The 11,344-nt window shown below is 36.8% G+C and overlaps 1 protein-coding gene across 1 annotated transcript in view; it reads left to right on the forward strand.

Moving 5' to 3' along the window:
- Pola1 (polymerase (DNA directed), alpha 1, catalytic subunit) overlaps positions 1-11,344 on the forward strand; it is a 312,501-nt gene that overhangs the window by 55,346 nt on the left and 245,811 nt on the right. The window contains exons 25-26 of the mRNA XM_013026467.1: positions 2,964-3,113; positions 3,511-3,633. Of these exons, the coding sequence (XP_012881921.1) occupies positions 2,964-3,113; positions 3,511-3,633 (273 nt within the window). The remainder of the gene's footprint in view (positions 1-2,963; positions 3,114-3,510; positions 3,634-11,344) is intronic.

Genomic DNA, 11,344 nt, shown 5'->3' on the forward strand with positions numbered 1-11,344 from the left:
TTTTTGTGCTGATCCTGGGGTTTGAACTCTGGGCCTGGGCACGGTCCCTGAGCTTTTGTGCTCAAAGGTAGCACTCTACCACTTGAGCCACAATACCACTTCTGGCTTTTTTGGTGCTTAATTGTAGATAACAGTTGTATGGACTTTCCTGCCTGGGCTGGCTTTGAACCTTGATTCACAGATCTCACCCTTCTCAGTAGCTAGTATTACAGATATGAGCCAATGGTGCCCAGCTGAAGTATGCATTCTTAGTCATCAAAAAGAAAGGGAAAGACACAGCTGAATTCTGTAGCTTTTTTAAAGTGTGGCTGACTTATAACACACATTCCATAAGTCTAAGTCTGCCTGTTAAACATATACAGTATTCATAGAATGTGTTCACAGTTTGTAGTCACTGCCACATTTAGTTTTAGGGTACTTTCATTTTTCCTCAAAGAAACTTTTCACCTGTCACTGCCCTTATCCGTTTATCTTTCTCAGCTCTAGGCAACCACCAATATTTCTGCCTGTGTAGATTGTGTTTTCTGTAAATGGGATCATGTAATAGGTAGCCTTTCGTTCTGGTTTATTTCACTTGGCATACTGTGTTCAAGATTCATCTATGTTGTAGCATGTGTTAGTACTTCACTCTTCTGTATTGCTAAATGATATTCTGGTCTCTGGGCAATATTGATATTATTATTTATGTTTTGTTTTTTCTCCGTCTACTCCTCCCTCTCTCTGTTTCCCCTTCCCTCCCCTCCTTTATGGCCGAAGTTGTCCATTTCTTCTTTAGCTCCTTAATTTACCTGTCCTTTGATTCCAGCTACATGCCTGTGAGCTGTTTCTCAGTTTAGTTTCCACATTGCCAGAAAGGAGAATCTGATAGGTTTGCTACTTCAGCAAATGAGCTCCCACTTTTCCCATATCTTGTGACCAGAGGCATGGCTTCACAGAGTATAAATCTGGCTGCTAAGGGTGACCTTTTGTGGGGCTGGAGGATACTTTGACAGAGAAGGCATTGAATAGACAATCGGAAAAGAGTTTGACTGTCTTTGCTTAGTATTTTTTGCTTCAGTCCTGTTCTTTTTTTTTTTTTTTTTTTTTGTTACTGTGATTTTATTGGTTGTGTCAAGGATCAGTACACAGACATTTCAATTTGTACACAATTCTTAGGACATGTACCAAAAGTAAAAAGCCATGAACTGTTTTGAAAAGTATTCCAGTGACATTTCAGCTTCAAACCCACAAGCAAATTTTCCTTAAGATGAAAACTAAATACCCATATTCCAAATGTTGGTCCCCTGTTATATAACTTCTGCCACGTTACAATGTCACAGCGTGTACACAACACACCCACATTCTCCATCATTCACAGCACAGCAACAATTAGGAAAACTGGACTACCATGAGCAGAGGTGTGACAGAGCACACAGAGTTCTGACAGAAAGGATCAAGGAGTGGTTTTCTTCGGCTAAACAGTCCTACCAGAAAACAACATGGGACTAGAATTTCAAATATTCAAGACATAAAGTGCACAACTGTGTTAGTCTTGTTCTTTTACCAACATTTGATAGTTATTATCCAGCCCTCTTCCCTAGCCACAGCCCATTACTGTTTTCTTTTTGTCCATTGTGGGGCTTGAACTCATGGCCTGGGTATAGTCCCTGAGCTCTTTTTGTTCAGAGCTAGGGCTCTACCACCTTGAGCCATAGCACCACTTTTGGTTTTCTGGTGGTTTGTTGGAGATAAGAGAGGCTCAAGGACTTTCCTGCCCAGGCTGGCTTTGAACAACACTCCTCACATTTCAGCCTCCTAAGTAGCTAGGATTACAGGAATGAGCCACCATCACCTGGTTCTACTACTGTTTTGTTGAGTTGAACTTTCCAGTTTGGATCCTGGATGTATAATAGGAAGATAGTATATATGTAGCAGTTTAGAGACTTTGTATCATTTGTAGTATCTCATTACCTGTTTAGAGCGTAAGAGTCACATGGGTAGTGATGGTAGGGCTGGGAGTGAATTATACTTTTCTTGACTAGATCCTTTTAGTTTACTTCTTCCTTGATTTACATAGTTACTGTAAATAGATTAGAATGTGTACTAACGTTGCTTTAATAGGGCTGTTATCATCTGGGAAAACAATAAAATCAGATACCATTGATTTGACATACTTTAAGAGGTTTATTATTTGTTTTTAATTTTGAAACTTTGAAAGGACAAATGAGCCTGTCTTTTCTTGTAGTCTGTTAATAGAATTAATGGAGGCCTAAGAAAAATGGTTTAATGCTTTTCCTGCTGTAAATTTTAATGGAAGAAGACTGCTGGCTGCTTTTCTGAAATGCTGATTGCAAAACACTTTATAAGTAAAGGGTACTACAGAGATGCTAAGGAATATGTCTATATTACTTTCTGGAAATGTGATTGGTTTACTAGTGCTCCAAATCTTAAGAGAAATTTACTGATTTTTAGTGTATACCTTTTAATTCTTAGTCTAAAGCATTTATAATAACTACTATGGTTCTGCATAGTCTTAAAAATTCTGTGGCATTTTTGGTTGTACAAATGATGTAAAACAGTTTAGCTGCCTGTGTTTTTTTTTTAATCTTACAAATCTGTCTTAACATTTATATTTAAAAAATTTTCCCAGATGTGTTATGTTGTTCCTCAGGTGTATAAATTGATCTTTCCACTTGAAATCTAAATTTGTGAGTTACTTCAAGGGTGGGAGGTACTAGGAATGATAGGCTGGTAGAGCTAGAGAAGAGAGAAGAGAAGGGCAGAGAAGAGAAGAGAAAGAAGAGAAGGGCAAGTGAATATCTTGTAGCCAGCTCTTTTTCCTACTGCCCAGGCACTGTCAATCTTTACTCAGAAAAGAGGTTTTTAAGATATGATCATGTGGTAAAGCTCCTACCAAATACGATTGTGATAGTTTACTTCATCAATTTTTAACTTGTGTGACATTTTTGTTGTGTGTTTATCAGGATGGAGAACAAGAACCAATTCCTGAGCTACCAGATTCAAGCTTAGCAATGGGCATTTTGCCCAGAGAGATTCGGAAATTGGTAGAACGGAGAAAACAAGTCAAACAGCTAATGAAGCAGCAAGATTTAAATCCAGACCTTATTCTTCAGGTATATCTTTTTACTCCATGACATCTGAGTGACAGCTTCAGCTCGGACAGTTTGACTGTTTAGGGAGTGGTGTAAATGTCATGCTATGGGCAGGTACATATTCTTACTTTATTTGTGGATAGCTAACCATTCTCAAAAACACTATTGACTGCCTTAGAACAATGGGCCGGATCTTGTCTCGCTGAATCCCAGCAGCTTTGGAGTCTGTATTTACTTGTCTCAGGAGGTTAGGGTATCATGGATCCGGAAGGACAGGTTGGGAATTTTAAGTGTACTATTTTTTACCCCAGGGATATTGAAGGGATTCTCCTTATTGGTGATCTGGACAGATACCTAATGTAATGCTTAAGCATCTGCAAATATTGTTGTTTGTCTTTTATCCTTGTGTGGCCTGCAGTATGACATTCGACAGAAGGCTTTGAAACTCACGGCGAACAGTATGTACGGTTGCCTGGGATTTTCCTATAGCAGATTTTACGCTAAACCACTGGCTGCCTTGGTGACATACAAAGGAAGAGAGGTAAATGGCATAATAACATTCAGGTCTCTGAATTTGAGTATTTGTAACTATTCATGGTATAATGTGGGAGAGACAAATTCATCTAGTTATACAGCTCCAGATAATCTTTTCTTGAACAAATTTGAGACAAAGATGCATTTACATGAACATTCATTCATCACTTCTGTGTGTGTGATTATTTATTAAACTTTTATTTGCCAAGCTTTGTTCTAGCTAGTGGGGATAATGTATTGAGCAAAGGTCCTTGTTATGATGAAGCTTGTATTCTACCCAGCGTGGGGGTGGAGGGATGGGGTTGGCAGAGATAGAGGATGTGAGCTGTGGAAAGGATTGTTTGGGGAAACAGACTAAATAAGTGAGTAAACAAGTACAAAATGTCTAAGACAGTATGATTGGTGTAAGTGCTCTGCAGATAATTAAATCAGGATGACGGCTTAGGGGATATCCAGATAGCTGGTTTATATTGGTCAGGTTAAAGTTCTTTAAAAGAACACACAAGGGAGCTAAATTTAATATTAAGTGCACTAAGCTATTGTTTTGTCAGTGAATTTAAGTTTATTCAGTTTTAAAGTAGATAGTTGTTGGCAGAATGCTTATATTGGGGATCTACACTTAGAATATTCTACAGAAACAATTGACAAACTATGTCTTTTGGGCCAAACCGAGCCTGTTGTCTATTTTTGTAAATAAATTATAATTGAAACATAGTCAAGGGCTGGGAATGTGGCTCCGTGGTAGAGTGCTTGCCTAGCATGCATGAAGCCCTGGGTTCGATTCCTCAGTACCACATAAAGAGAAAAACCGGAAGTGATGCCTGTGACTCAAGTGGGTAGAGTGTTAGCCTTGAGCAAAAAAAGCTTAGGGATAGTGCCCAGGCCTTGAATTCAAGCCCTAGGACTGGCAAACAAAAGCAACAAAGTCAAATGTATTCATTTGCATACCATATATAACTGTTTTGTGTGACGATCTAAGAGTTGAGTTGTCAAGATAGAGTGTTGTGTGGCCTGCAAGGCTTACCATTTGGCACTTCAAGGAAAAAGGTTTGCTGAATAGAACTTTTAAAATACTAAAGTGTTCTCTGTTTGCACTATCTAATTAGGTTAATCCTAACTGGGTGAGAAACTGCAGTTTTAGAAATCCATTTTTTGAAACGAATTTAAATTGGTCACACATGTTAATGGCTACTGTATTGAACTGTGTATGCCAACCTGTTATGTGAAGCAGACATCAGGATGTCACTCTTCTGTTGACAGCCCTGTGCCCTATATGAGAGATTTGACCTAGGACACACTAAGGACAGGCAAAGCATGTGTTGAATCACAGTGGTTGTTTATTTATTATGTGCCAGTAACTTATTAAACCATCCAAGAATCCCTTGACATTTCCCACTTTGTAGATGAGTTAAAGAAGTAAAGGATCATGAGTGGCTGTATTGAATTGAGCTTGTGTCTTTCTGATTGTAAATCTTTTGTTGTGTTAGTGTTGTTTCCTCCATTGCGGGTGTCTTTCATGACTAGTTCCGTACCCACCCCTTATTGCCAGAGGATCATCTTTTTGCAGTACTCACCACAACACATGCACCTTTTTTTCCCACATGGGACATAAATAGGGGCTAGTTGAAGTAAGAGAAGGATGTTTGCAGTTTCTTAAGCTAAATTTACTTCAAAATTATTTAAATTTTATTTCTGTATATGTATCCAATGGCTTCTGATAGAATACCATCTTATTTTTGTATTAGGAAATGCACTCACTATGCCCCAACTGGGTGATAATACGTAGGTTGACTATTGAGATTGGTTCAAGGTTACTCTTAAGTTTTTCACGAGAGGCAATAGTTGACAATTTACTCCCTTGGAGAGTGCCTCTTGCTGTTGGGAAATCCCTGTTGTTACATTTTCTGCATTGGCTTAGAAATCCAAAAGCTTAAAAGGGCACTGTTGATAATGATAAGCCCCAAATTTGTCCAATGATCTCCCCGACTCCTCTAATCCATTGAATTTTAAGGGCAGTATTTTCATTTAGTTGAATCTTTAGTGCAGTTAAACTCAGTTTTTACTTTTCCATTGTGCAAAATATAACAATAAAAAATCACTAATGAAATATAAAAAAAAACCCTGCTTACTCTTCTAAGAAACAAAGAATTTCAGCTATGTCTAGAAATAATCATGTGATTCAGATTCTTGGTTTCTACTTTCCCTGTTTCTTATTCCCTTTTCTTCTTATAAATAATATATACAAAATTTATGTAATGTAGGCCTTTAATAAGGTTAATGAGAAATACTTATATAACTACTCCCTTAAACACTTATTGTAGATGATTCAAAGAGCTCTATAGAAATTACTAAAACAAAAATGATTGTTAAAGTTTTGGTCATAATTGTTAGTACCAGTGTATGGAAATAGTATATGTAATACTCTTCTTGACTTGATATCACTCTTCGGATGCGCTCCTAAGTATTTGTGATTTTCAAGCATCTTTTAATTATTAAAGAAGTAGGGTGAAGTATAACATGAGATTTAGTTTGGAGATTCTGGAGGATGTTTGTTAACTTATTAAACTGACATTTTTGGTAATAAGAGTGGACACAGTAATACAGCAGCTTGAAGATCTTATAAATTCTTCTGCTTTTAAAGTCCTTATAGGATAAATTCTGTTAAGGTTCAAATAGAAATTAGTAAGGAAGAAATGTGCTGGCATGCCATTTCAAAAGATGATAAAATTTTGCATTTGAATATGGATATGGATTAATGCAGTTTGGAAATGCCTTGAACTTCTCCCTTTTTATTTTTAACTCTATTTTGTGTGTGCTCAGTTTTGTCAGAATCATGCAGGTTTAACTCTTGTGACCTAATAATTTCTGTAATCAAATGTATTATGGTTGCTAGAGTACTCAGAGTAATTACTAATTGTACTTTTAAAAACAGACTTATAATAAAAGTGCTAATAGTTGTGTCAAATGGGCATCAATATTGTCTTTTCACAGGTATGATCTTTCATGCTTAATCTGTTCGCCAATTTTTAATTACTCAGTGGTAGAGAAATTAGTGATTAAGGATTGTGTGAGAGACCTCACAGTGTGCAGGTTATTTAAAAGTAATGAAGTCAGTGTTTCCAGACAAGAAATATGGAACTTCACTCAAAGACACTCAAAAGTGAATCTGTAAAATGCTGTCTGTATCAGTGCTTGTTTTCAGTATATGGGTAGAAAGGCATAAAAAGAGAATTTGAGTTAAGCCTACAGCACTGAGTTGGCATGTATATTTTTATCAGTTGTCAAGTGTCTGGTGTGGTAATTGAAGTGATTGTTCACTAGATGGCGATAGACACCCTAAGATCATTAATCAATTAAAAATTTTATTCTGTGAACAATAGTGAAGACCAGTTAGTGACTTATATCAGGCTTCGTTTTAAACTTACTAATACTGACACTGTGAATGAAAGGTTGAAACTAGCCTACAGGAATATAGTAGTTAAATCTACTTAGTGATTAAAATAATGATGATTTTTGAATCGTAAGTTCTATTGAAGAAATCATATCTGACCATAGAGGCTCCACACAAGACTTCCTTAGTCACAGAACCAGAGGCTGATCTAAAGAGAATTGGAAATGATTTTGATAATTTTGCCTTATTGAATTTGTTATTTTTAATTGAGGAGTTTAAAATTTACTGTATATTTATAAGCATTCTCATTGTAATCCCTAGCATAGTGGTAATGTTTGTCTCTATGAAATAATTAGTACTTATGGACCTCAGTATTATTTTATTCCTATACTCAATTATTTTCTGTGCTCTGGAGAAAACTATTTTTGATCAGATTTCTGATTCCAATTTTGAGTGAATATGTGCTCTAGTTTGAGTGTAGAGTCCATCCATGTTCATTTTCTTGCCTAGTAGGCTGAAATGAACTCTTGTTGGCTTGTTTGCAGGTGATCATAGACTGTCTAGTTTTCACTTGTGTTCGGAGCCAAAATTTGTACATCCAAATCATTGCATGTTCCTATTCCAATCTGGGCTAGGCTTTCCATGATTCACTTGGTAATAAGGTAGCACTTGTCAGGAGCCCTGAGAAATGTCACTGGGACAGAAGGCTCTGTCTAGCCTTTGTTGTTGTCCATGATGGAGGAGGATTTTTCAATTACTAAGTGAGTTTCTCTATCTTTACCTGGGAAAGAATAGAGATTTCACTTTCACAATCCTTTTTTCCTTTTGTTATATTTTTTATTTTAAAAGATTTCTTTAGGGGCTGGGAAGGTGGCTCAGTGGTAGAGCACTTGCCTTGCATGCCTGAGGCCCTGGGTTCGATTCCTCAGCACCACATATGCAGAAAAAGCCGGAAGTGGTGCTGTGGCTCAAGTGGTAGAGTGCTAACCTTGAGCTGAAGAGCTGAGGGACAGCGCCCAGGCCCAGAGTTCAGGCCCACGACCGGACCCAAAAAAAAAAAAAGATTTCTTTATTGAGATTAAGTAACTACATAAATCTCACAGTACTGTGACATAGTTATACTTGGCTAAAGTCATAAACATATTTTAACCTTCACAATGATAATCATCACCATTCTAATCTACAAAGTTTATGAACTCTACGAACATTAACATTTCTTCCAGATTGGGTGATATGTTCATTTCTTTCCTTTTGCTTAGTATCAACAGTTCCCTCTTTCTCTCTCATTCCCTCCCTCCCATCACTGCCCTTGAGTTGCTTAGTTCATTTTCATCACTGTCCAGTGCAGGTGTTGGGCCCCTCTACTGTATTTTTTTCACCTACTTTCCACTGATTCTGTGTTCTCCTCCCATCTTTCCTCAGTTGTGCACGTGTTTACACCATATATGAGGTCATGAATATAGAATCATCTAAAAATGATAAGACATTAAGAAGAGGTCCTTTGTTTGTCTTTGGGGTTTTTAGTCTGTACATTTAATGTACATATGAACTTTTTCTTAAAAAAAACTTCATTTTTTTGTCTAAAGTTCAAAGCAATAAAATACCAAAAAGCTGACTAAAGACCATTTCCTCCCTACTCACTCTGTTTTCCCCCCCTCTTTAGCAGTAACTCAGGGTTGGTTTTGTGCCTTTCTACCCATATATTGTGCTTCTTGCCTGTGTGTCCCTCCTCCTCCCATTCTTTTTTCCCCCCTTTTTACAACATGTGTATATGTGTGTATGTACATCTGACTCACTAAAAGATTTTACTGTTTATGTATCATGTGATATATATTTTCTTGTAAAAGGTAAGGGGTCATCCTACTTTGTATACCATCACAATTTAAGTGTATTCATCAATTTTGATAAGTTTTCAGATTTGACTCACTGTTAATTATCATAAAATATTCCATTGAATAAGCATGGTATACTTTTTCATTGTCCCTTTTTTGGTAAAGGGACAAGGTCTTACTATGTAGCTCAGGCAGGCCTCAAACTGGTCATTCTCTTACCTCAGCCTCCTGAATGCTGGGATTGCAGGTGTATTTGACTGTGCTTGGCCTTTATACATGATTTTAAGTTTCCAAGTTTTTCATAATTGTTTTTTTGTTGTTTTTACAAGCACTGCTGCAGTAGGCAGTAACATCCAAACAAGAGTTTCTGTTTTACATTCTTAAAAGTAGAATTAATGTCCCCAAGCAGCAGGGGTTTTATTGATAAGAATAATCATTTAAATTACTGTAATGAGCTAAATTCTTTTATGTAATCATCTTGAGCTACAGTTTTGATGGATAATCTATAAAGAATTAGAAGTGATTTTGATACAGTTTTTCAATTTTTTGTCTATTTTTTCTTTTTTTTATGTTATGTTGTACAAAGGGTTACCACTCCATAAGTCATGTTGTGAATACAGAGTTTTCTTCATCAGTATCATACCTTCTGTCATGCTCCGCCTTTTTTCTGTTTTCCTGTCAAAGGGTTTAAATATTTGTCAATATGTTCAGAGTCCTTAGAATTGTACATCCTTGTCAGTATTGGTTATTATCAGATTTTTTTTTGAGATAAAATCTCTATGTAGCCCAAGCTGGCCTTGAACTCACTATGAAGCCCAGACTAGCTGCAAGCGTGCTGTCTTTCTACTTCTGTCTCCTGAATGCTGGGGTTACAGGCATGCTCCACCATGCCTGGCTTAGAATTTTTTTTGTCAGTTTCATTACTGATAAGTGCTATCTTGCTGTGATTTTAATTTGTGTTCACTAGCTTTTTCATTAAGTTGGGAATCTTTTCATGTTTATTAACGCTTCTATTTTCTCATCTGAGTTGACTGTATGAACATATATGTCCTATTTTTCTGGATTGTATGCTTCTTGCTATTTCTTAGATATTCAAAAGCTAATCCTCATTTGGTCATTTGTGTTGAAGTCACATTTTTTTTAGTCTGTGGCTTGTCTTATAACTTTATTTGTGGTCTTTCACTGTGCAGAATTTTCTAATTTCAATGGTCAATAATTGATTTTTCCTTTTTATACTATATAGAATTTTTTTCTTAAGAAATGTTTTCTTTTGGTAACAGAAATTCTCTCTTATTTTCCTTTAAGAATTGCAAAGTTTGGGGTTGGGAATGTGGCTTAGTGGTAGAGTGCTTGCCTCGCATGCAAGAAACCCCTGGGTTCGATTCCGTACCATATAAACAGAAAAAGCTGGAAGTGGATCTGTGGCTCAAGTGGTAGAGTGCTAGCCTTGAGCAAAAGTTGCTCAGGGACAGTGCCCAGGACTGGCAAAAAAAAAAGAATTGCAAAGTTTGGTCTTTTTATTTAGATATTTAATCCTTCTGGAAAATATTTTTAGGAATAGTATAATTTAGAGGTCAGTTGTATTTGCTCATTTTACTCTTTGTGGATTTGGTGAACTCATTATTACTATGTTCCAGGTCCTGACAAAGTGTGACTCTTGGCTAAATCCGCCACTGCCTGTTTTTGTAAATAAAGTTTTATTGGAACACAGCCATACCTATTTGTTTCTGACTGTGCTATAATAACAGAGTTGCATAGTTGCCACAGAGACTGAGTAACCTTCAATATGTAAACATGTATTGTCTAGCTGTGTACAGAAAAAGTTTGCCAGCCTCTGATCTAAAAGGATAATCGTGTGAAATAGAAGAGTAACTCTTGTTTCTAACATTACCAGGCAGAGTTGGTGAAATAGAGGAATTATAATGAAGGTAGTAGGAATGATGGCCATAAAAATAGATTTTGCAGTTTTACTGGCTCTAAATTGTCATGAGAACTTACAACTTGATTAGAGTAAAGGGGAAGGTCTGTGAATTCCAAAAAGATTTCATGTAACAATTTGTGTGTCTATGCATATGTGTGTATCTTCTAGAAAGCATAGCACAGAAGAGAATATTCACAGGAGATCAAGATGTGAAACTGGTAAAAAGAAAAGAAAAGAAAAAATTAATTCTTGTAAATGTATTTCTGCTCACTGTAGTGTGAAGGGAAACTACAGCCTCAAAAATGTGTGCTTTTTCCTATCTGAAACATGGCTGTGACTTTTCCTACCAGATCACACCCATGGAAACTGTGTGAGTAGAGGACAAAGGGTCCTCATTTGGTTTCCAGTGTTGTCATAGCCACCATTACAACTGCTTTTGACTTCACCTAGCTTACTTACATTTTTTTTTTTTGGGGGGGGGTCAGTCCTGGGGCTTGAACTCTGGGCTGGGGTACTGTCCCTGAACACTTCAGCTCAAGGCTAGTACTCTACCACTTGGGCTACAGCACCACTT

This window comes from Dipodomys ordii, unplaced genomic scaffold (genome assembly GCF_000151885.1).
Source record: "Dipodomys ordii isolate 6190 unplaced genomic scaffold, Dord_2.0 Scaffold94, whole genome shotgun sequence".
NCBI classification, from domain to species: Eukaryota; Metazoa; Chordata; class Mammalia; order Rodentia; family Heteromyidae; genus Dipodomys; species Dipodomys ordii.